We start from the raw sequence: 27,378 nt of genomic DNA, 5'->3' as shown, positions 1-27,378 counted from the left end.
GCGATCACATCTGAGGACAGAGAAATTAAATGGCAAATCGCGGTTTGTTTGTTTTTGTTGCGACCGCCGGTAAACGGTTAATTACCGGCGATCGCAACTCGGGGGTCGGTAAAAACCCCCCGAATCATGTTTTCTGGGGTCTCGGCTACCCTCGGCAACCGAGACCCCAGAGAAAATCCGACTCTGGGGGGGCGCTATTCACTTTTTCCACAGCGCCGTTAATTAACGGCGCTGTGGTTTAAGTACCCTTAGCGGCCGCCGTTAAAAGGCGTATCGGCGGTCGTTAAGGGGTTAAGAGAAGCAATAGAGTCTAGATCACGTGATGTAATTATCACCCTCTACTCCTCCTTGGTCAGGCCACATCTAGAATACTGTGTCCAGATCTAGGAACCACTTATTAAAAAAAGACATTGAAAAACTGGAGCAAGTTCAGAGAAGAGCTACCAGGATGGTAAGTGGACTGCAAAGTATGTCCTATGAGGAACGGTTAAACAATCTTGGAATATTTAGCTAGCAAAAAAGAAGGCTAAGAGGAGACTTAATAGCTGTCTTCAAATATCTGAAGGGATGTCACAGTTAAGAGGGATCATCCTTATTCTCATTTCCACATGGAAACAAGCGAAGCAATGGAATGAAACTGAAAGGGAAATTATACAGATTAGATATTAGAAAAAACTTTGACAGTGAGGGTGATCAATGAGTGGAACAGGCTGCCATGAGAGGTGGCCAGTTCTCCTTCAATGGAAGTCTTCAAACATAGGCTGGACAGGCATCTGTCTGAGATGGTTTAGCGAATCCTGCATTGAGCAGGGGGTTGGACACGATCAACCTTGAGGTCTCTTCCAACTCTGACATTCTATGATTTACAACAATTCTGCAAAGATTAGTGGGCCAAAATTCCTCTAGAGTGTTGTAAAAGACTCATTGCCAATTATTGCAAACGCTTGGTTGCAGTTGTTGCTGCTAAGTGCGGCCCAACCAGTTATTAGGTTTAGGGCGTAATCAATTTGTCACACAGGGCTCTCTAGGTTTCGATTTCTTTTTCCATTAATGATAAAGAGACCTTCATTTAAAAACTGAATTTTCTGTTTTCTCTGTTATCTTTGTCTAATGTTTAAATTTGTTTGGTGATCTGAAACATTTACAGTTGAAACCAGAGGCTTACATCCACTATATAAAAAGACATATTAATGTTTTTCTCAATATCTTACATGAAATGAGAATACATTTTTAAAACGGGAAAGGTTTAATGAATGTGATAAAAATGCTTTAAAACATTCTCTCTCTCATTATTCTGGAATTTGGCAAATATTAATAATTATGGTATTCCTAATTGACCTAAAACGGTCAGATATTAATGTCAGATATTGAGAAAAACATGCATATGTGTCGTTTTTTATAGTGGATGTAAACGTCTGGTTTCAACTGTCGGTGTAACAAATATGCAAAAGAATGAAAAATCAGAAGGGGGCAAACACTTTCTCACACAACTGTATATAGCATACAGAAAATAAAAATATCCATTGGTATATTAAAAAAATCTGTTATTAAGCAATAAAACTACAATATAATTTTTTTAAAAAATGCACGGTGCCTAAACTGTGCGTAAACGTTTTCCTTTTTGTAATTTTTAAAATGTAAAAGATGAAATTCTATTTTTTTGCCTTAAAGTCAAAGGAAATGTATCATCTTTAACCACTTAATGTTCTTAATGGATTTTATTTTTGATATTCTATCTCTCAATGTTAAAATTAACCTGCTCTTAAAATTATAGACTGTTCATGTCTGTGTCAGTGGGCGAACTTACAAAATCAGCAAGGGATCAAACACTGATTCCCCTCACTGTATACATTTTGTTGATAAATATAATTTGCAACATGGGCTGAATAATTTTGATTGCAACTGTATATATTTTAAGGGGGATTTAATTATAGCACAATCACAGATTCTATGGACAATATTTGCTGTTGTAGTGCTAGAAATTCTCTGCTAGGGCAGTTCATTATTTGCCTGTGTCCGCTGAACAGAATTTCCAGTTTGAGCACTGACAACATTGTGCATGGTCAGTGTTAGTGCCACTGTGATGTGTACAATCTACTTGCATTGTATTGAATGTCATTCTACAAGGATAGTCAGTGGTTTTTTGTTTTCTCTACCTTTAGCATGGCTGACAAGAACAGCTGTATGAAATGCACCTTCTCCGCTCCAGGCCATAGCACAACTCTTCTGCAGGGACTGACTGCACTACGAGCACAGGGCCAGCTGCTTGATGTCATTCTTACCATAAACAATGAAGTATTCCAAGTTCACAAAGTGGTCCTAGCTGCCTGCAGTGACTATTTTAGGTAAGTTTGGATAAAAATAATTTTTACCATAAAGGCATGTTGCTGGAAATGGAAAATCATTTTTTCTTTGTTGGCCTTTATTTGTTACAGTGATTTATAAATCTTTGGCCACAATTCATCAGCCTTAATGAAGGGAGTACTGGAGTATGATGCGGCAAAATCACTAAGAAGCTTACGCCTCTTATTGAATTTGGTGCATCTTTAAATTGCTGTGCACCTCCGCCAGAACTGTACCCCAGTCATCGGCTGACACACATTTGTCATTTATGCCACTTTTAGGTGTAAACTAAGATTAATTTGTCAGACGTACTTAGCCGTACCCTGTTCTTCCAGAGATGCACACACTATTCAAAAAGTTGGGAGAGCTGACCTAGGCAGACGAGTAAGCTCCAAAAGTAATTTCAAGCCACTTTATTTCAGAATTCTGGCGAAAAAGTGGTTCATGCATCCATGAATTGTGGCGTGTGTGTATCATCCAAGACAAAATGATCACCACAGCTCCCTGCATAGTGGCCTCTAAATAGGTCCAAAACTCAGCTGTTTGTTTTCATCATGTATGTTGAATAGGTGTAGAAGGACATGTAGTATTGCCTGACAAATCCTCTGCTCCACCTTCACTCAGCAGTGGAATAAAACTGGCTGTCTGCAACTCACAATAACTCAATGCATATGCATCTCTATAGTAGATAAATATATGTGAAGAAAACTTCAATCATAGCTTCGTGCATCTGTGCGGAACTGTGGACAAGGTCTTCAGCACTACTCCGGCCCCTCCGCTGCCTCTGGTGTCTTAATAGTCTTCATTTTTTACATTTTGAATCTGCGACATCGTAGTTGCGGATGGCGTTTGCACACATTGATCTCCTGGCAGTCTTTAGGAAAATGGCAGGGATGGCGACACATGCACAGATTTAGATCTTCTCAATGATATCTCTATCTGCGAATGCACCATCACCAGTGCCATTTTTTCTGAAGTCCGCTCGTGGTGCATCTGTGAACGCACTGCTACTAGTGCCATTTCTTCTGAAGGAGGCTGGTGGTCAGTCTGCGCTTGCGCTGTCACCGGCGCCATTTTCCTGAAGACTGCCAGTAGATCAATGTGCACAAGCGCCTCACGTGGCTAGGACAGCGCCAACTCAAAATTAAAAAAAACAAAAATGGCACCTGTGCCATTGTATTTGTAGATTGAGATCTCGGCTTATTGAGTTGAAATCTAAATCTGCACATGTCGCCATCGGTGCCATTTTCCTAAAGACTTCTAGGAGATCTATGTGCATAAATGCCGCCTGCAATTAGGACAGCGTTAATGCAAAATTGAAAAAATGAAGACCATAAAGGCACCAGAGGCAGTGGAGGGGCAGAGCAGAGTTGACGATCCACAGTCCCGCACCGATGCACGAAGCGATGATTACAATGTCTTCTTTGTTTGTCATTTCTTAGCAAAATCCTGCTGACAAGTTGCCTTCAAAGTGAGCACTTGTATGCTATATATAACATTTTTCCCACTTCCTAGCACAGATCAGATGCATTAGCCAACTGGGATACAACTACACAAGTGAAATGCCTGTTACAGAATTTGAAGGACATGTTTCCCCAGGGTGGTGCTTCAGTCTTGAAGTAAAGCTTATATTTAGAAGATTGTATCTTGCATACGGTTGGAGCTTGTGGAGAATGAAAATCCATCTTTAATCCTTTAACCCCTTCACGAGATAGGTTGCGTCCATGCGGGCTCTGGCGCTGAGCTCGCATGTTTTCAGGCACATGATCTGATCAGCTGACATGTGCCCTTAACAGCCACTGGTGGAATCGCGATCCACCCGAAGCTGTTAACATGTTAACAGCAACATTTCAGGCTAGTTTCACATTTGCGTTTAAATCCGCAGCGTTTAAAACGCATCCGCAAGTGGTGGAAAAAACGCATATAAACGCGTACAAACGCGGCGTTTTTTAGACGCATGCGGTTAAAAAAAACGCCGCGTTTGTACGCATTTATATGCGTTTTTTCCTGCGTTTGCATTTTGGTGCGCATGATGAGAAATTTCACAAGAGAAAAATCAAGATAACCAGACACCGCCAATGGGACTACAGAGGGCGTGTATTATGGGATCTCTATATATAGACCCTAGGGCTACTGAAATCTTAACAGTTTGCTCCTGTATCCTGTGTCATGATGGATCTTCGCATGGAGAGCTTTTATTCAAACCTGGATTTAAGCATCAAGCTGTTTCTTGCCTTGCTTTTGCTTGGGAGCAAGACAGAAATCGCGAAAGATGGAGAAGGAGACAATGTAGGCGTTTTTGGAGACACCCCCATTATCGAACTATGTGATAGCCGTGGAGCCTATCACACGCTGTATGCCGAGCTTAATGCCAACCCGGAGAAATTCCAGGAATACACAAGGATGTCGCAAGACTCGTTCCGGGATTTGCTTGCTCGTGTCCAAGGAGCCATACGGCGACTGGACACCCAGGTCCGTAGAGCGATTCCACCGGAGGAACGTCTGCTGGTTACATTAAGGTACGTTCCAAATCTAAACCAATGACAGTCCAAATTTAGTGTTTTCTGACATGTATGTTTTGGGTATTTTCCTTTCTTTAGCGTAACCACACCATAAATAGAATAGATTGTAATGTTTTTTGGGTTTGTTTTTCTTACAGATTTCTGGTAACCGGAGAGAGTTTATCATCCCTCCACTTCCAATACCGGCTTGGAATATCCACCCTGTCCGGAATAGTTGCGGACACCTGCCGGGCTTTGTGGAATGTACTCCGGGATGAGTTTATACCCCTACCCACCTTGGACATGTGGCTTGAAATTGCGGAAAAATTCTGGAGTGTGTGTGATTTCCCCAACTGTTTAGGAGCGGTGGATGGAAAGCACATCTGCATTATCAAACCTGCCAGAACAGGATCGGAGTATTTCAACTATAAAAAATATTTTTCTGTTGTGCTCATGGCAATAGCCGATGCGAACTGTCGCTTCATCGCCATTGACATTGGAGCTTTTGGCCGTGGCAACGATTCCCAGACTTTCAAGAACTCGGATATGGGCCGCCGTGTGTATGGAAAAAATTTCAATTTTCCCCCGCCACAACCTCTCCCCAACACTCAAGGTCCACCAATGCCATTTGTTATGGTTGGGGATGAGGCCTTTCAGATGTGTGAAAACCTACTGAAGCCCTATTCCAGTCGGGACTTGAACCACACTAGAAGGATCTTTAACTACAGACTGACCAGGGCCCGAAGAACAGTAGAGTGTACCTTTGGCATTCTGGTCGCTAAATGGCGCATTCTTGCATCAGCCATAAATCTAAAAGTGGAAACAGTCGACGAGGTGGTCAAAGCCTGTGTGGTTCTGCACAATTATATAATGGCTAAGGAGCAACCCAACATTGAACTGGATGAACCAGTTGCACACCCACTGCCCGATTTCCAGCATCACCCGCTGCGGTCAACTGCAGCAGTTGGTCACATGCGGGACCAATTTGCTGCCTTTTTTTATTCAGATATTGGACGTGTGTCATGGCAGGACAATCTTGTGTAAATGTCCTGTTGTAATTAGATCTGTACCAGTAATTTTCTGATATGAAAATAATATTTCTCATTAATAAACTTTATTTTTGGTTGTGTTGACCGTGTCTCCTATCTTTTTCCTCTACAAACCAAGGCTGTCCTAAAACTGGCAGTATTTGGTCTGTATTTAATATCATTATTTGTAATCCAAAACCAGGAGTGGGTGATAAAGGCAGAGGTGCTAGTTATTATGTTAATATCATAATTTACCTCTAATTGTTCCACTCCTTGTTTTGGCTTACAAATACTGATATAAAACACTGGCCACATACTGCTAGTGTTATGGCAGCCAAGTTGCTTTATTGGTAAGCTTGTTGACGTCATTGCATCCTGATTCTGTTCTGCTGTATGCATTGGACACAGACTAAAGAGACAATGACTGTCACACTAAAGAGATCTATACTCATCAAGTCAGGTGTCAGAAATAATGAATTCATGATGCACATATAACAGCCTCATGAATTCACTATTTCTGACATCTGTGCAGGTGAGCATAGATATGCAGTGTGTGACCACTATTGTCCCTTCAATTTGTGTGTAATATATTATGTAAGAAGAGAAAATGGTGGTTATACAAGGCAGTTCTCTACTCACCAGGTCAGGTGTCCTAACTAATGAGTTTTTTTACACCTGACCTGTTCAGTAGAGTTCTGCACTCTATTTCCACCATTTTCTCTTCAGACTGCCACACTAGTCACAGACAAGAAGAGATTATGGAGATAATACATATAATATTTTTGGGCCCACCTCATATCTGTATACTAAAGACACACAAAGCTGCAGTCTTTTTTTTTTTTATAACTACTGGAGATATGATGTGGCCCAAAAAGTAAGTGTGTGGCGAAGTTTCTTAGTTGGCGCACGGTGTGTGTTGCCGGCGTCGGAAGACACAATAAACCAAACATAATTGTGGCAAATCACATTTTTTTTATTTTTTAACAACCAAAAAATGTATTTACTGCGCCGGCTTGGGGTAGAGTGATGTAAACGTGGGGTGTGAAGCACTGAGGCCTGGCTAACCGTGGACGACGCAGAGGTGGCAGGAGAAGGGGCAATGAAACTAGAAGGGTCTGGAAGTTCGGGGATGGGGCTTGACACATGTGAGGCTTGAGACGCACTGGAAGGGTGAGACAAACCTGACATTACAGACACATTAGGAGGTGAAGGGGGAGGAATGCTAACAGTCCTCTGTTTGTTTGTTTTTTCTGTTTTTTTTTTGGTTTGCCTGGTTGTGGGAGGTCTTGGTGGGCTCATATGGTGTGGCGTGGTGGTGGGTGACCTGTCAGGGTCCGGCTGCACTGTGTCAGAGTCCATAGTGCTCGTAGATCATGCAGCCATGCCAGAGTCCATAGTACTCGTAGAGCGTGCAGCCATGCCAGAGTCCATAGTGCTCGTAGATTGTGCAGCCATGCCAGAGTCCATAGTGCTCGTAGAGCGTGCCGCCATGCCAGAGTCCATAGCGCTTGTAGAGCGGAAGGCCATGCCAGGGTCCTGCTGCATCGTGGTGGTGGCGGTACGGAATGCCATGCCAGGGTCCTGCTGCATCGTGGTGGTAGCGGAACGGAAGGCCATGCCAGGGTCCTGCTGCATCGTGGTGGTGGCAGTACGAAAGGCCATGCCAGGGTCCTGCTGCATCGTGGTGGTGGCGGTACGGAAGGCCATGCCAGGGTCCTGCTGCATCGTGGTGTCAGTAGAGGAGGTCCAAGCAGGAGCAGCTTTTGTCATGGTGGCGGCGGTGGGATGTCCAACTGCACTCGGCATGGTGGTGGTGCTGTAGTGGTGTCCGGCTGTAGAAGGAATTGAGGTGGCCGTGCAGTGGGATGCAGCATTGAGGTCAATCGTGACAGTGAAGGCACATGTGAATATGCCGCCACTGTCTGCTGGAAATACTAACTCTGCTGCATAACCTGCACGTAAGCAGCATTGCAGGCCTGCATGACACTCATCTGGAGATCAGGAGTAAGGTGTTCCGACATGCCCTGCTCAATTTGGTTAAAAAAATGATGTGCTGGCCTCTGGAGGTCGGCTTTCACTTGATCAAGGCTTTTGCTGACCTCCTGGATACGTGCATTCAAGAGGCTATGTGAAACATCCATTTGGTCATCCAAGGCCTTGATTGCTTCATGTAAAACCGAGCTCAAGTGCAAAAACTCGTGCATGAGTGACCTGTCCGAAGCCCTCTGCCGGGAGGAGCCCAAAAAAAAAGGGGCAGTGGAAGAGGACTGCGAAAGGGGAAGACCTGATGGACCAGCTCCCTGGTCTCCAGTTAGTGTGGAAGGCCCACTTGCTGCTGCGCTGCTGGATGGCTGGGACGGGTCCGTGGCTGTCAGATGAAGGACCGCTCCAGAACCTGGGCCAACAGTAGTGCTGTATGTGCTGTGAAAAAAGGAGAAAGGAAAATTAATACCAAATATTAACCAGATGCAAAATCCTGTGGAATATAAAAATACCGATTATGGCAATACAATACAACCTAATGCACGTGATAAATACTTACGTTCTCTGGGCAAGGACCGGTCTTAAAAATGCCTCGATGGCATTTGTATCTTCTGATCCTTGCTCCTGAACCACTGGGAACACGGTTCTCTTGACGCAGGTCCTTGTTGAAGCGGTCCTTCATCGAACGCCAACGTGTTTTGACTTTGGCCACTGTTAAAAAAAAATAAAATAAAATTGTGGTCAAAAAAAGGACTTTTGGCTGTGCTCACACAACTGTGTGTGATGACAGAAACTCCTGAGAGTTTCTTTCATCACACACAGTCGAGTGAGCACGAGCCAAGGTCTCTGCTGTTTCACACTGCAGTGCAATACATACCAAATGCATTTCGGACCCGTGTCGGGGCGTTGTCCCAGCCATCCCACATCTCTTTGGCCACCTCATTCCATAAGCACCGGATCGTGACGTTGTTTGAGTGCAGTGGATCCCGGGTGTCCCACAACGGGACTCGCTCCTGGACGAGGGAGATGAGGAGGTCATTCTCAATTAGATCATCCTCCCGTTGTGAAACCTAAAAATTAAATAAAGTCATTAAAGTTTGCTAAATTAACATAAGGAAAAGATAGAAAAAAGATGCTGAGAAATGGCATGAATAGGAAAGTCAACATAAAAAAGGATTCCAGAAGAAAAAAGTAAAGAAATACGAATGGAAAGAAAGGAAGATTCAAGAATATTACACTGAGGATACAGTAAACAGTCAGCCTTGTATAGGTACCCGCTGCCGTCTTTCCACCGGACCTTGACTCCGCTGCTCCTGCCCTGTCTCTGCTGCAGTAGAAGAGCTCCAAAGAAAAGAAAAATTCAAATTGTCACATGTGTAGATGTGACAGTGAATACTTATCAATCTGACTAGGCAAGTACTCACCTCACTGACATGCTCGACTTCCGACGGCCCAGGACGAAACTCCTCACCAGAAGAACAAGAAGACATTCTGATGCATGTAGAAAGAAAGAAATGCAAGAAATTAGGACATGTAGAGAAAGAAAATAGAAAATAAAGGCATTGGCTAGGATATACTGACAATGTTAAGAGACTTGTTTTCTCAAAGGTGCTGTTGTCTGTATGCTCTGCTTGGATGTCCGCTGTGGTCCGTCTGCTCTGCTTGGCTGTCTGCTGAGAAGTGACCTGCAACTGTCCACACCCTCCCTTTATCACCTTGTATGTGGGTGGTGGCTTATCAGAGTCTAGACATGTTTTTCTCTTGTGGGACGCATGCGTTCATGAACGCAACCAAACGCATGTGCTTGTAAACGCATGCGTTCATATAGACTTTGCGCGTTTTGTTTGTCGCAATCCTTGCACAATCGACCGCATGCGTTTCCAGGCGGCAAATTGACACCTCTAAAAATTATTACATGTTGCATTTCCGCGCCAAGCCGCAAACGATGAAACGACGCATGCGTCGTCAAACGTGGCAAAACGCGAACAAACAAAAACGTATGCGTCCCTAATGTTAAATTTAGGAATACACAACGCATGCGGATATATGCGGTACAAACGCTGCGGACACAACCGCAAATGTGAAACCAGCCTAACATGGCCGCGCCAGAAGCGGGTTATAAGACCCACCCATCTGCGCTCCTGTCACATGATGGCATGACACCAATGGGTTGGCATGACATCCAGAGGTCTGCAGGAGACCCCTGTGGTTGTTGTAGTCGATCTGCTATGAGCGCTGCCCATGGCGCTTTTTAAAAAAAATGAACAAACTTTGGATCTTTTTTCACCACTTAAATAAAAATGAACCTATACTTATTTTGCAATCTACAAACTTATAATGACCTGAAGAATCATAATGGTTGGTCAGTTTTAGCATTTAGTTGACATGGTGAAAATAAAGATCCAAAAAACAATTGTGGAATTGCACTTTTTTTGGAATTTCACTACACTTTGAATTTTTTCCCGTTTTCTAGTACACGATATGGTAAAACCAATGGTGTCATTCAACAGTACAACTGTTCTTGGAAAAAATAAGCTCCCACGGCCATATTGACCTAAAAATAGAAAAGTTATGGCTTTGGGAAGAAGGGGAGCAAAAAATGGAAAAGGAAAACTCAAAGGTTGTGAAGAGGTTAGTGACCAGGACATTTTTCATTTTGCTCTTTGGTTTCTTTCATGCCCTCTTCCAAAAGCCATAATATATACGGTATTTTTGCCGGCATACACATATGATGATTTCTTTTGGGAGTGGGGGTCAAGTTGTAGTTTTGAATGACAGAATTTTGCCATATAATGTACTAAAAAATGAAAACATGATTGTCAAAGTCTGTGTAATTACAGATACAGAATATGCATCAATTTTATTCCCCATTTAAGTGATGAAAAGAATGTAATTTTTTTAATTTGCTTGGTTTGTGTCCTTTTTGAACCCTGTCTTATTTCTGAATTGGGGATGAATGAGGGCATATTTTTTGTGTGGCGATCTGACATTTTTAATACTAATTTGGGGCACATATGACATTTGAATTGCTTTTTATTAATAATTGAAATTTTTCTTGAACGATTTTAAAATTCCACAAAGAACAGACTTGGAATAAAAGATTATCAGATTACAATGAAAACAAAGTACAGTACCGTATTTTCCGGCGTATAAGACGACTGGGCGTATAAGAAGACCCCCCAACTTTTCCAGTTAAAATATAAAATCTTCTTAAAAGTCGGGGGTCTTCTTATACGCCGTATGTCGTCTTATAGGGCCGGTGACTAATGTGCCTTTCGGGTGGGAGTGGTCCCGATGACGACGAGGGGGCGTCTCACAGGAAAGTGTGAGTGGACTATCCCCCATTACCTCATCGTAGCGTTGAAGCGTGGGGTCTCTGCTGGGAGCGGCGGCTCCTCTTTGTGCCGCGTGGGTGCTGTGGGGCAGCGGCGGCGTATTTTCATGCGGTCAGTCGGGGCTCCTCCGGCATCTTCTTAAAGCCCGGAGGCCCCGCCGGCAGCTCCAATGCTACGATGCGGTGGCCTCCGGGAAAATGGCCGCTAGGGGCGGCGCATGCTCAGATTCAGATCTCGTCCCGAGATCTCGGGAGACGAGATCTGAATCTGAGCAGCGGCCATTTTCCCCGAGGCAGCTCCATTGCTGCGATGCGGTGGCCTCCGGGAAAATGGCCGCTGGGGGCGGTGCATGCTCAGATTCAGATCTCGTCCCGAGATCTCGGGAGACGAGATCTGAATCTGAGCAGCGGCCATTTTCCCGGAGGCCACCGCATCATAGCAATGGAGCTGCCAGCGGGGCCTCCGGGCTTTAAGGAGATGCCAGAGGAGCCCCGACTGACTGCATGAAAATACGCCGCCGCCGCCCCACAGCACAGAGGCCCCACACTGCAGAAGAGGAGCCGCCGCCCCAAAGCACAGCACCCACGCGGCACAAAGAGGAGCAGCCGCCGCCGCTCCCAGCACAGAGACCCCACGCTGCAGCGCTACGATGAGGTAATGGGGGATACTCCACGCACTTTCCTGTGAGACGCCCCCTCGTCGTCATCAGGACCACTCCCCATATACACCCGGCGTACAAGACGATACCCGGCGTATAAGACGACCCCCGACTTTTAAGAAGATTTTCAGGGGTTAAAAAGTCGTCTTATACGCCGGAAAATACGGTAAATCAGCTTTGTGATATAGATGAAACTATATCACTAATTATAATCACTAATTATCACGAATTATTGTGATACAGTACAGAGCAAAAGTTTGGACACACCTTCTCATTTAAAGATTTTTCTGTATTTTCATGACTAAAAAGTGAAACAACTGAAATTATGTCTGATATTCTAGGTTCTTCAAAGTAGCCACCTTTTGCTTTGATGACTGCTCTGCACACTCTTGGCATTCTCTTGATGAGCTTCAAGAGGTAGTCACCGGACATGGTTTTCACTTCACAGGTGTGCCCTGTCAGGTTTAATAAGTGGGATTTCTTGCCTTATAAATGGGGTTGGGACCATCAGTTGTGTTGTGCAGAAGTCTGGTGGCTACACAGCTGATAGTCCTACTGAATAGACTGTTAGCTGATTTTTTTTTGCCATAATACAAATTCTAAGTAAAGAAAAATGAGTGGCCATCATTTCTTTAAGAAATGAAGGTCATTCAGTCCGGAAAATTGGGAAAACTTTGAAAGTGTCCCCAAGTGCAGTTGCAAAAACCATCAAGCACTACAAAGAAACTGGCTCACATGAGGACCGTCCCAGGAAAAGAAGGCCAAGAGTCACCTCTGCTTCTGAGGATACGTTTATCCGAGTCACCAGCCTCAGAAATCGCAGGTTAACAGCAGCTCAGATTAGAGACCAGGTCAATGCCACACAGAGTTCTAGCAGCAGACACATCTCTACAACAACTGTTAAGAGGAGACTTAGTGCAGCAGGCCTTCATGGTATAATAGCTGCTAGGAAACCACTGCTAAGGACAGGCAACAAGCAGAAGAGACTTGTTTGGGCTGAAGAACACAAGAAATGGACATTAGACCAGCGGAAATCTGTGCTTTGGTCTGATAAGTCCAAATGGTTCCAACCACCGTGTCTTTGTGCGACGCAGAAAAGGTGAACAGATGGACTCTACATGCCTGGTTCCCACTGTGAAGCATGGAGGAGGAGGTGTGATGGTGTGGGGGTGCTTTGCTGGTGACACTGTTGGGGATTTATTCAAAATTGAAGACATACTGAACCAGCATGGCTACCACAGCATCTTGCAGCGGCATGCTATTCCATCCGGTTTGCGTTTAGTTGGACCATGTTTTATTTTTCAACAGGACAATGACCCCAAACATACCTCCAGGCTGTGTAAGGGCTATTTGACCAAGAAGTAGAGTGATGGGGTGCTACGCCAGATGACCTGGCCTCCAGAGTCACCAGACCTGAACCCAATCGAGATGGTTTGGGGTGAGCTGGATCGCAGAGTGAAGGCAAAAGGGGCAACAAGTGCTAAGCATCTCTGGGAACACCTTCAAGATTGTTGGGAGACCATTTCCGGTTCATCAAGGGAATGCCAAGAGTGTGCAAAGCAGTCATCAAAGCAAAAGGTGGCTACTGAAGAACCTAGAATATAAGACATATTTTCAGTTGTTTCACGCTTTTTTGTTCAGTATATAATTCCACATGTGTTAATTCATAGTTTTGATGCCTTCAGTGTGAATTTACAATTTTCATAGTCATGAAAATACACAAAAAATTTTAAATGAGAAGGTGTGTCCAAACTTTCGATCTGTACTGTGTGTATATACAGAATATATATATTTTTTAGAATACTTATTGATCACAACCCCTTTACACCCAAGACGTTTTTTCATGTTCATGACCAGACCAAATGTTACAATTCTCACCAGTGTCACTTTATGAAATAATAACTCTGGAACACTTCAACTAATCCCACTGATTCTGAGATTGTTTTTTCGTGACATATTGTACTTCATTATAGAGGAAAATATTTATTTGATGTGACTTTTCGTTTATTTGTTAAAAAAAAAAAAAAAAGCGGAAATTTGGTGAAGATTTCGCAATTTTCAAACTTTTAATTTGCCTTTAAATCAGTTATGTCACACAAAATAGTTACCATATAACATTTCCCACATGTCTCCTTTACATCTGTGCAATTTTTGAAACATAATTTTTTTGTTAGGAATTTATAAGGGATTTCTAATTTTTCCATCAAAACTTACAAAACCATTTATTTAGGGACCATATCACATTTGAAGTAACTTTGAGGGGTCTATGTGACCGAGAATGCCCAAAAGTGACACCGTTCTAAAAACTGCACACCTCATGGTATTCAAAACCATATTCAAGAAGTTTATTAACCCTTCAGGTGCTTCACAGAAATTAATGGAATGTGGAAAGAAAAAATGAATATTTTAACTTTTTTTCACAAAAATTTTACTTTAGGATCACATTTATTTATTTTTTTTGCAAGGGTAACAGGAAAAAATGAACCCCCAAATTTGTTGTGCAATTTCTTTTGAGTACACAAAATAAACAAAATTGACACCATTCTAAAAATTGCACCCCTCACGCATTCAATAAGTTTATTAACCCTTCAGGTGCTTCACAGGAACTGAAGCAATGTGGAAGGAAAAAATGAACATTTAGGGTAACTTCTTCACAAAAAATGTTACTTTAGACCCAACTTTTTTATTTTCACAAGGGTAACAGCAGACAATGGATCCCAAAAGTCGTTGTGCAATTTCTCCTGTGTACATTGATACCCCATAAGTGGGGGAAAACTACTGTTTGGGCGCACAGCAGAGCTCGAAAGTGAAGGCGCGCCATTTGACTTTTTGAATGTAAAATTTGCTGGAATAATTAGCAGACACCATGCCGCGTTTGGAAAGTTACTGGTGTGCCTAAACAGTGGAACTCCACCACAAGTGACATCATTTTGGAATCTAGACCCCTCGGGGAACTTAACTAGATGTGTGGTGAGCACCTTGAACCCTCTGGTGCTTCACAGAAGTTTATAACTTTGAGCCATGAAAATAAATAAAATCACATTTTTCCCACACAAAAATATTTTTTTAGCCTCAAATGTACCATTTTCACAAGGGTAACTGGAGAAATTGCACCACACAATTTTTTTGTGTTCAATTTCTCCTGAATTCACCGATTTGGCCGTTTTCACTTAGGTGTGTACTCAATTTTGTTGCCAGCAGTTTAGACATTAACTGTTATACAAGCTGTACACTGACTTTTTTACATTGTATCAAAGTGTCATATCTTCAGTGTTGTCCCATTAAAAGATATAATAAAATATTTACAAAAATGTCAGGTGTGTACAAACTTTTTTGACATATTGTATGCATTATCTCCACTGTCATTCTGTGACTTACAGCCAATCAGATCTTGGCCCTGGCAGAAGTTATTGGCTGAGGAATTTTGCAGACAGGGAAGCCTTTGTCAGACCTTCCTGTTTGCCATAAGAACCATCGTCAACCCACAATAGCACTATTTCTGTGACGATGGTCTGACAAAGAGAGTGATCGAATTCTAACTTCAGTGTAACATCAATGAAAAAATGATGATGAAGCCTAGTGTTAGTTTAGGGCAAGTCCTCTCACCCTACAATGACTGTTTTCAAAATTTCACCAGCACAACTACAACTTCAGACTCTTACCATATATTTAAAGGGAACCTGTCACCCCGTTTTTTCGATATGAGATGAAAATATGGTTCAATAGGGCCTGAGCTCTGCATTACATCAGTACCTTTCATATCCCCCGATTCCCCACCTTTGCTGAGAAAATACCTTAGTAATCTCTCCGTTTTCGTATGTCAATCACACTGGACCGATGGGCGGGGCCTAATCGCTGTCTCTTCCCCCGCTCCTCGGCTTGTCTGACATAACTAGATCTGTGAATAGCTCAGATCTCGGTCAGTTTCTGCTCGTGCGCATTGAATTAGCCTCTAAGGCTACTTTCACACTAGCGTCGTGCACTGCACGTCACAATGCGTCGTTGTGGAGAGAAAACGCATCCTGCAAAGTTGTCTGCAGGATGCGTTTTTTCTCCATAGACTTTTATTAGCGACGCATTGCGACGCAGTGTCACACGTCGCAACCGTCGTGCGACGGTTGAGTCGTGTTTTGGCGCACCGCCACCACAAAAAAAAGTTACATGTAACTTTTTTTGTGCATCGGGACCGCCATTTTTGACCGCGCATGTGCGGGTGAAACTCCGCCCCCTCCTCCCCGGACCTTACAATGAAGCAGCGGAAGCATCTGCTTCCGCTGCAAACGTCGGGCATTTTCTTCACAGTATGCGTCGGGCCGACTCAGCGCGACGGCCCCGTACCAATGCTAGTGTGAAAGCAGCCTAAGATCCTGGTCAGTTTCTGCTCGTTGGATTGAATTAGCCTCTAACGCCTGCGCAGTATGCAAAGAAAATGCCGGCGCATGCGCAATAATGAGTTGTATGCTTAGCCTACTGTTGGGCAAAACATACTGCGCATGCGCGAGACGCCACTTGAATGCGCAGTGCCGAAAACAACACCAACGCAGGAAAGAAAATTCGTAGAGCAAGGCAGGAGGTGGGGAGAAACGGCGATTAGGCACCGCCCATCGGACTGGACCAGGGTGATTGACATACGAAAACGGAGAGATTACTAAGGTATTTTCTCAGCAAAGGTGGGGAATCGGGGGATATGAAAGGTACTGATGTAAAGCAGAGCTCAGGCCCTATTGAACCATATTTTTATCTCATATCGAAAAAACGGGGTGACAGACTCCCTTTAAGATGGTTGGTGACAACAAAACTATGGGATATATGATGACTTTGTAGTTAGAATTAAAGGCTTTTTATTTCACTTTACTGTACGGTCTGTACTATTCCACTTTGTACAATCAGCTGGATAGAAGAATAGAAACATCCAGAGGATAAGATTGTATGTTGCTTGAAAACTTACATATAAAAGAAATACCAATAATACTACTAAATACAAAATAGGATACTAGAAGAACAAATACTACCCATCAGAAAAAAGTATCCAATAAACTAATAACCACACATAATTTTTATTAAATCACAACATATACAAGACATGATTGTACAACAATAATAAAAAGCATGGAAAGCTTGCTGAAACAAGACATAAAGTATAAAATCAAATGATGAAAAAAGTGAGGGATAAGCGTGTCAACCGGCCAGCAGAAATAATTAGAAGGTACAAATTTAATGAATAAATAAATATTATATATAAATATATTATAATATATAAATTATATCTTTGACATAGATATGGGTGAGTGCGGCGCCATGTAAATCTGGCGTCCTTGATTGTTAGTTTCTACAGCTGTTCTCTTTCTATATATTACCCACACATTTTGCTCTCCTCACTCCCTGACGAAGCGGCAGCGAAACGCGCGTTGGAGTGCAGTGAGGGAGCGGTGTGTGCATCCTGGTCAGTATTAGAACATGGAATAACATTTGGACTTTCTACTTTATCCTATGCATTTGATTACCTTGGTTGCTATATGATGATATTATGGTTTGTACTTTACATCCTCACCACTTGGTATATATGTATTTGATATTTATTTAATTCATTAGTTTTTTGTACTATAGTTATCATATGCTTTTTTGGTAATCATGTTCTATGGGCTTTTATCATGTACTGGAAAATTTGATGGTAATATTTAATATCTATTTAGCTCTATATTATGTGTTGGTATAGTTATTATTATTTTCTTTAAATACTTTATTTATACACTATATATTGAGATATAAAATTGTTTCCATCAGATTTATTTATATATATATTTTTCGGTATATCTAATTTATTTATATCTACCAGTATAATTGATATTTATTTATCCCTTATGATTTTTGGGATTATTTATTTATTCATTAAATTTGTACCTTCTAATTAATTATTTCTGCTGGCCGGTTGACACGCTTATCCCTCACTTTTTTCATCATTTGATTTTTTACTTTGTCTTGTTTCAGCATGCTTTCCATGCTTTTTATTATTGTTGTACAATCATGTCTTGTATATGTTGTGATTTAATAAAAATTATATGTGGTTATTAGTTTATTGGATACTTTTTTCTGATGGGTAGTGTATGTTGCTTGAGCCTGATAACTCAACATCTGGGAAAAAACGTGTTGAAGACTCACACCAGTAATCTCCTCTTTCCGTATAGTAGAGCTTCCTCTTGAACCTATGACATTTATCTTAGATATATAATATTTGTGGGACGAGTCTGATGTTGTAGTTGTGCTGGTGAATTTTTGAGTATTGACACTTATGATCAGAGGCGTAGCTAGGGGTTTAGCTCAGGGGGCGAAACATGAGTGGTATCCTAACTAGGTAACCCTGATTAAAACTATGGTGGTGCCCCTTAACTGTGGATAGAAGAGAATCTCAGCAGATGACCGCGCTATTACTGAAAATAACTCGCTATACAAAGACCAACACTGATATTACTATCGTATGGTGACCATATAGTGGTAGAACGTACAAGAGATCACAGTACAGTTATAGATGGTGACTTGCAACTGACGTTCTCTTTGACGGAGTTGTTCACTTTAACCCGTGTTTTCCATTTGGCCGAGAACAATATGACTAAGCTACTCAACCCAATACTGAGCCACTGCTCCCGTGTGTGTCCCTATTACTGTACCTACTGTTTTCCGCAATAACACTGCTCCACTTAGTGTCCCACATAACAATGCCCACCACTGTTCCCCAAGGTAAAATGCCTCATTAGTGCCCTCTTCATGATAAAACTGCTCCCTAGAAAATATTAATGCCCCTGTGCAAGTACCCTATAAAAGTGTCCATGCCGTATAATGGTCTCTTCATTAGTTTCAGCTGTATAATGACCCCAAAAACATGAAAAAAGCGAAATATTAAGTCCACAAATGCTTAAAATAGTATAGCTTTAATTAAATACATAATAAATACATGAACATCATCAAAAAAATAATCATAATGTACACAAAAAAGTCAGAGAGACACAAACTGCAAAGGATCAGGTATGTCATGGCTACTGTGTCCTGGCTGAAATGGACAGGGGCATCGTATAAAGTGCTAGTGCATATAAATCCAGTATGGGAGTACAGGGTGTAAACATCAGTGTATAAGACAGCTCGTCCTATTTATCCATGTAAGTACCATGCTTCCAAATACTATCCCCTTTCCCAAAAGTGCTTACCCATACTGCCGTTCAGTCTGGAGCACACGCCACTCCGCCACAGACTTGCGTTTCGTGTGAGCTTTATCAAGGTGTGGTATAATGACCCCAACATTAGTTCCCATGCTGTATAACAGTCCAACATTAGCTCCCACTCTGTTTAATCTACCCAACAATTGCTTCCATGCAGTAGTATGGCCCCCACAATGTATGAGGGGCCCCCATACTTTGATACCCTCACAGGTACACCACAAGTTTTGATCAAAATTGAAAAACATCATATACTCAACTAATCCACGATACTGACGAGTCTTCTAGCAAATCACGGGTGGATCAGTGTGCTGATATCAGTGTTGGCACATGTACAAGATTTGAGTCTTGACTCTGACATTCTATGCTTGTGCTATTTACCTCTGCCGTTCTTTAGACCACAGGCTTAGGCTTGTTTCACACTTCCGTCCTCTTGCGGGTGTTGTAATGCGTTGTGACGTATCGACGGACGTTTTGAAAATAGTGGAAAACATGTGGAACGCATCCAGTGTTCTGACGGATGCGTCGTTTGTGTTCTTGCCTGCATTTCAATGGAGAAAGTTCTGGGGAGACGAGAGAGAGGGAGAAAGAGAGATTTTTTTTTTCCCGGGTTGGAAAATGCTTCTAGGCATGCTAATGTAAAAACAGGATCCGTCACTGGATTCCTGCGTTTCACAGTGACCGCAGGCTACATAGGCTCCCATTCTGTGGAACGACATATGACGCAGGAGACGTCTTGGCACGTTTTTCCACTGCAGACAACAAACGTTTCTTTGAATGTTTTTTCCAAACGACGGCCGTCAAATTCCGCATGATCCAGTGCACGACGTACAAAACGTGTGGCCGTACGTCGCGAAACGTCGCTAATACAAGTCTATGTGAAAATGCAGGATCCTGCAAATTTTTTTGCAGGATCCTGTTTTCTCAAAAAACGACGTATCTCGACGGGAGCTCAAAGACGGAAGTGTGAAAGAGGCCTTAAAATGAACTGTGGTTTTCAGAACGTAGGGTGGTAGTGCAGGGAGATCATGTTTCCCTGCACTACCACAAGGCTTAACTATATTGGCTTGCTGTGCGCTCCCGATAAAGTTGAGTAGCGATAGCTCTAGATGGGCCCCTCTGTGCCGGGCTTGGGCTACCGGACCCTCTGCTAGTGCTATGTGACTCCTAAAATATATAATAAATTGGATACAGTAGTTCAATGCAGTATGTGCTGAATAGTTTTTTAAGAATTTGGGTAAGTCCTATAAATGTCTGTTCTAGTCCTGATCTAAGACTCTAGGCTTTTAGTTGAGATGAATCTGTGCTACACGTTATGTACATGCTGAGTAGTGAGGCTCCTCCTCTACAGATCAGAGGAAAAAGGCACTCTGATCTGTAGTCAGTGTGGAAAGGTTGTTCTCCAGCCTTAAAATAATTAGATCAGATTTGATGTAATCTATGAAGGTGAATCTGATGGATGCCATACTATATCTCAGAACAAATTCATAGACTGCAAAAATGTTATTTAGTACGTTTTTGTTGAAAACTGTTTTTTCCCACTTACTGCATAGTGTGTTACATATTTGCAATTTATTAAAGTTTTTTGTGTTCTAAAGTTGTATTCCAAAAAATATATGTTATGTTCTACCTAAATAGCTTGATTTATTGTATCATAATTTTGATGAGAAGCCTGATGTTACCATTTTACTACAGTAAATGTATCGCTTCAACGTGAGCCATGTATGAGAGAGTCGGCGTAAGGGAAATTGAGGAGTCTGTGTGGGAGGTTTGGCTTGCCAACTGCACAGCCCTGCCCTTTGCCCCACCCCACCTCCGGTAGCTGTGCTACTGCTTATGATCCTGTCCTGTTTGAGTTTTTATGTTGCCACTGCATCAAGTTGATTTTCTATTATTGACTTCATGCACAGATTTTAAAATTCCTTAAAGCACCTTTAATTGTTAGCCTGAATTAAAGAGAGCCTAATCTATTCATTTTTCTTTTTCAAGGGCAATGTTTACAGGAGGAATGAAAGAAGCCAGTCAAGATGTTATTGAACTTAAAGGAGTATCTTCCAGAGGACTGCGACATATAATTGATTTTTCATACAGTGCACAAGTGACTCTAGATCTTGATTGTATTCATGATGTTCTCGGAGCTGCAGTTTTTCTGCAAATGGTTTCTGTTGTGGAACTTTGTGAAGAATTCTTGAAATCCGCAATGAGTGTGGAGACTTGTTTGAATATTGGACAAATGGCTACAACTTTCAGTTTGGCATCTCTAAAAGAGTCAGTGGACTCATTCACTTTTAAACATTTTCTTAAAATATCTGAAGAAGAAGATTTTCTTCATTTGCCTTTAGAACGTCTAGTATTCTTTCTCCAAAGCAATAAATTAAAAAACTGTAGTGAAATAGATTTATTTTGTGCTGCAATCCGTTGGCTTCAGTTTGACTATTCCCGACGAGCAAATGCTAGCCAAGTTCTTTGCCACATTCGATTTCCATTGATGAAGTCTTCTGAGCTGGTGGACAGTGTTCAGATTGTGGATATCATGGTAGAAGACGTGTTATGCCGACAATTTCTGCTTGAGGCCTTCAACTACCAAATTCTTCCGTTCCGCCAGCACGAAATGCAATCTTGTAGGACTGTTATTAGGTCAGATGTCTGCTCACTTATAACGTTTGGTGGAACACCTTATACTGATAATGATCGAACTGTAAGTACTAAAGTGTGCTATTTGCCAGATCTGAGAGCTCGGCAGTTTAAGGAGCTTGAAGAAATGGAGGTTGGCTGTAGCCATGCGTGTGTTGCAGTCCTGGACAATTTTGTGTATGTTGTAGGAGGGCAGCATTTGCAATATCGAAGTGGCGAAGGAGCTGTAGAAGTTTGTTTTCGCTATGACCCTCATTTAAATCAATGGCTGAGAATTCAACCTATGCAAGAGAGCAGAATTCAATTTCAACTTCATGTCTTGCATGGCATGTTATATGCAACTGGGGGAAGAAACCGATCAGGAAGTTTGGCATCTGTCGAAAGGTATTGCCCTAAGAAGAATGAATGGACTTACGTATGTTCTCTAAAACGCAGAACATGGGGTCATGCAGGTGCTACACTCGGAGGAAAGCTGTATATTTCAGGAGGTTATGGAGTTTCTGTTGATGACAAAAAAGCCTTACATTGTTATAACTCTTCTTTAGACCAATGGGAATTTAAGACTTCAATGAATGAGCCAAGAGTTCTTCATGCAATGGAGGGAACCAAGAACAAAATTTATGCTTTTGGGGGTAGAGTGGATCATGTTGATCGATGTTTTGATGTTTTAGCTGTTGAGTATTATACTCCAGAGACTGACACGTGGACAGCTGTGAGCCCAATGAGAGCTGGACAGTCTGAAGCAGGCTGCTGTCTTTTAGATAATAAAATTTTTATTGTGGGGGGCTACAACTGGCACTTGAACAACGTGACTAGTATTGTACAAGTGTACAATACAGAAACTGATGAATGGGAGAGGGACTTACATTTTCCAGAATCCTTTGCAGGAATAGCTTGTGCTTCGGTTATATTGCCACAAGTTACATCTCAGAGCTAACCATACATACCAATTCACCAATGTGGACTTGAAGTATTTTTTAGGTTAATTTGTATTGCCCAGAGAACAAAACAAAAATGTGCTCTGTATTTAAAGAAACTTTGAATGCAGCTTTATGTATTATCCTTAAGTCATCCTTAAAATGTCTACACATTGTATTTCAAACATTGTTCATACATCACTAAGTTTTTTTTGTTTTTTTTGTTCTAAACTGTTGCGTTAAACTAAAAGCAATATTTGGTAAAGTAGTTAATGTTTTGCCCTTATTTAGGTGAATTTTTCACTTCCTACCTCTTAAGCCACATACCATTTCCTGTATGTATTTAAGTGAATCACCTTGAATTGCAATTCTGTTGCAATTGTTTTTGTGTTATGTTTGATGATATTTTATAGGTATCTTTGTAGATATGTGGTCAAGCTATCCTATTCTGCTGGATCTTGACTGGTAAACAAAATCAATCCACCCGTTGCATAATTGTAATGCTAATATAGCCATAAGTACACATAAATGGCAAATCCACATGTAAAGGAGTTTTTGAGCTACAAAAATTCTTCATTTATTGTTGACATATATCATAAAAAAGAGTATAAAGATCGACTAAACAGTGCATAGGTAACCTAGCAGGAGAGTGCAAATTGCAAGGTTACCACACAAGGAGACTTATTTTCTGTATGGTGACCTTGTAGTTGCTTTATTGCCAGGGGCTTTCCTATCACTATCGCAGAGGGCCCACCGACGCCAGCACAAACTTCAACTGGATGTGCTTCCTCTGACGCACATTCAGCAGAAATGTATTGCTGTGCAGGGATCTGCCGGGTCTGTACGCTGCTAGCTAATCAGAAGCCTGCATCTGACTTTGGCTTGTGCATGACTGGGGACACATGGCAGTGACATCATGCGTCCCCTTCGCTTGCACGCTGAAGTCAGTTGCCAGCACACCACACCACATGGAGGGGGATCAGAGGGAAGGTGGGTAGAATCATTTTTTTTAATGCATTAAAGAACAGCGGCAGAATGGGGAACATACCAGAATGGGGGATAGATATACCATGAAGGGGAACATACATACCTGGATGGGAGATATATATACCAGGATAAGGGACATATATACTACAATGGGGCACAGGATAAAGGAAATATATACCAGGATGAGGCCCATGATAAGGGACAGATATACTAGAATGGGCCCACGATGAGGGATATTACTACATAATAAAGGAGGGGGTGCAACCCTTATGTCCTTGTAGAATTTAGAACTCTACAAGTGCCCATACATCTGACCAATATGCAGGGAAGGGCAGTTACAAATTTTACATTAGGGCCCATCGGACTCTAGTTACGCTACTGACTATTGCTAATTAGGTAGAAGCTTTTTTTTGCCATATACAGTTTTAATCAAAAGTTTACATACCCCTGCAGAATTTTTGCTTTCTTTGCTTTTTTTCAGAGAATATGAATGATAACACCAAAACTTTATGATTTAAAAAGAGAAAACACAGTAGTTTGACAATAAATGGCTTCACCCAACCACTAACCATGAGTGGAGAAAAAGTTTTGGTTTTATCATTCATATTCTCTGAAAAAAAGGCCAAAAAGCAAAAATTCTGCAGGGGTATGTAAAATTTTGAGCACAACTATACATATAATATGATACCTTTATGTCTGCATATACATTTATGACCACTGTGACTTTTACATCTATGCTATAATACGTTTATGCACTCATATCTACCTATGTACTGTTGCGTTGATCTTTGTACTTTTTTTCCTTTTCTTTATACACAGTATGTCAACAATAAATTAAGAATTGTTATAGTTCATAAACTGTTTTTTTTCTCCTTTCTGCAATGGGTCTTTGAATAGTGTAAAAAATGTTTGAACTTGTCCCATTTAAAGATCCTATCTGGCTTAGCGATATTTTTACTTAAAATATTGCTGATTTGAATAAATCGCAAGCAATGTGTGAAACTCTTTTAAAGGGATTGTCCATTCCCTTTAGTTAAAAAAATCTTTTCCACTTTTAGCTGTTATGTTTGTGTAACATCTCACATGGGAAAATAGGTAGAACTCTAGAAACTTTAACTGACCCAGCAGGAATCAGAGGCATGCACTTTTGCAAATGGGTATCCACATATCGGCACAGGTTAGCCGTTATTATGTTCTTCATTTTTTCTTTAAGACTCAGTCTTCTATGATTGGCCCTTTGTATATAGAATTCTTAGATACCCCCTTTCAGGGGGTGCCTATGTTTCCATTTTTTCCATAATCGTACGTACGGGACGATTGCAATGAGCATATATGTTTACTGTTTATTTTTTATAAAGAAAGTGTACATATACACATAAATCTTTCTAAATAATTTTAATTTTTTAATATTTAATAAAATTGTGTTTTTAGATCGTTTTTTGATATACAACAAATATGCACATGTGCAGGTTTAAACAAAAATAGTAATTGCAAACATTTGTCACCCCTAGAACTAGAATCTCATATCCAGCCAGCCCGATATGGTTGGGGGCTGTTAGTAATAACACTAAAATATAATAAAATAAAAAACGCAAGTAGAATTATAACCAGGGCTGAACATAGCGGTTTAGGGGCTGGACTAGTAGCGCTGCCATAGAGTATATATAGAGGTTACCTGATTACGGGCATTTACCCTGATGAAGAAGGTCGTTCACCTTGGAAACGCGTTGGTTATTCCTCCTTTTTGGCTCTAATGCTGCTCCGTAGCTTTGTGACGTCACACCCAGGCACACGCGAGTAGGTATCGGCAGCCATTTTTTCTTCAACTGTAACCATTTAGTTTCACCCTTACAAAAGGAATATTTAGTGCATTGTTAATAGGGATTCACCAGCCTAGGTGGTTCATCTCTCATTTTGGTCATTCAGTTTACTTATCCCTAAACGCGGTATCATACATTGTGGTATTCAGTTTAACTTATTTACAGTGTGGGCACATACTCTGTTCCTTATACCAGCAGCTGGGGACATATATACATATAGTAGTGTGTTTGTATATGTGTGTGTGTGTATATATATATATATATATATATATATATATATATATATATATATATATTAGCTGTTGAACCCGTTCTACGCCCAGGTGGCGAGCATTTATATTGGTATATGGTCTCCATCCTGGTATGTGCTGCTTCCATCCTGCGCCCTAATCTTGTCTTGTGCTGCTACCATCTTGCGCCTCCATCTTGTCATGTGCTACTCTCTTCCTGAGCCCTCATCCTGTCATGTGCTCCCATCCTGCTCCCCCATCCTGTCATGTGGTGATCCCCATCCTACACCTCCATGCTGTCATGTGCTGTTCCCATCCTGCACCCCAATCCTGTCATATGCTGCTCCTATAATGCACCCCCATTCTGGTATGTGCTGCTCCCCCATTCTGTCATGTGCTGCTCCCATCCTGCGCCCCCATCCTGTCATGTGCTGCTCCCATCCTGCGCCCCATGCTGTCATGTGGTACTCCCATCCTGCTCCCTCATGCTGTCATTTGCTGCTTCCATCCTGCACCCCCATTCTGTCATATGCTGCTCCCATCCAGCGCCCCCATGCTGTTATGTGCTGCTCCCATCCTGAGCCCCTATTCTGTTATGTGCTGCTCCCATCTTGCGCCCCCTTTCTGTTATGTGCTGTTCCCTTCCTGCGCCCCAGTTCTGTGATGTGCTGCTCCCATCCTGCGCCCCCATCCTGTCATGTGCTGCTCCCATCCTGCGCCCCAGTTCTGTCATGTGTTGCTCCCATCCTGTTCACCCATGCTGTGATGTGCTGCTCCAATCCTGAGCCCCCAATCTGTCATGTGCTGCTCCCATCCTGTGCCTCCATTCTGTCATGTGCTGCTCCCATCTTGCGCCCCAGTTCTGTCATGTGCTGCTCCCATCCTGCGCCCCCATCCTGTCATGTGCTGCTCCCATCCTGCGCCCCCATCCTGTCATGTGCTGCTCCCATCTTGCGCCCCAGTTCTGTCATGTGCTGCTGCCATCCTGCAACCCCGTTCTGTCATGTGCAGCTCCCATCCTGCGGCCCCGTTCTGGCATGTGCTGCTCCCATCCTGTGCCCCCATCCTGTCATGTGCTACTTTCATCCTGCACCCCCATGCTGTCATGTGCTGCTCCCATCCTGCGCCCCCATCCTGTCATGTGCTACTTTCATCCTGCACCCCCATGCTGTCATGTGCTGCTCCCATCCTGCGCCCCCATGCTGTCATGTGCTGCTCCCATCCTGCACCCCCATGCTGTCATGTGCTGCTCCCATCCTGCACCCCCATGCTGTCATGTGCTGCTCCCACCCTGCGCCCCCATTCTGTCATGTGCTGGTTCCATCCTGCGCCCCCATTCTGTCATGTGCTGCTCCCATCCATATGCCCCTTACGCTGCTCCATAAAGGTTGATGGCCCCCATAAGATGCTCTATACAATATGCCCTGTATGCTGCTCCATAAAGGTTGATGGCCCCCATAAGATGCTCCATAGTATATGCCCCGTATGCTGCTCCATAAAGGTTGATAGGCCCCATAATATGCTCCATAGTATTTGCCCCTTATGCTGCTCCATAAAGGTTGATGGCCCCCATAAGATGCTCCATAGTATATGGCCCGTATGCTGCTCCATAAAGGTTTATGGCCTCCATAAGATGCTCCATAGTATATGCCCCTTATGCTGCTCCATAAAAGTTGATGGCCCCATAAGATGCTCCATAGTATTATATGCCCCGTATGCTGCTGCGATAAAAAA

At 42.3% G+C, this 27,378-nt stretch overlaps 1 protein-coding gene across 1 annotated transcript in view; it reads left to right on the top strand.

Annotated features, from left to right (window-relative positions):
* Positions 1–22,808, top strand: part of KLHL26 (kelch like family member 26) — a 53,702-nt gene extending 30,894 nt beyond the window's left edge. The window contains exons 2-3 of the mRNA XM_077270223.1: positions 2,163–2,345; positions 21,046–22,808. Of these exons, the coding sequence (XP_077126338.1) occupies positions 2,163–2,345; positions 21,046–22,627 (1,765 nt within the window). The 3' untranslated portion in view covers positions 22,628–22,808. The remainder of the gene's footprint in view (positions 1–2,162; positions 2,346–21,045) is intronic.
* Positions 22,809–27,378: the final 4,570 nt, after the last annotated feature.

This window comes from Ranitomeya variabilis, chromosome 1, assembly GCF_051348905.1.
Source record: "Ranitomeya variabilis isolate aRanVar5 chromosome 1, aRanVar5.hap1, whole genome shotgun sequence".
In the NCBI taxonomy this organism is placed as follows: Eukaryota; Metazoa; Chordata; class Amphibia; order Anura; family Dendrobatidae; genus Ranitomeya; species Ranitomeya variabilis.
The sequence above is the reverse complement of the archived record's forward strand: the minus strand, read 5'-3'. Positions and strand labels throughout refer to the sequence as shown.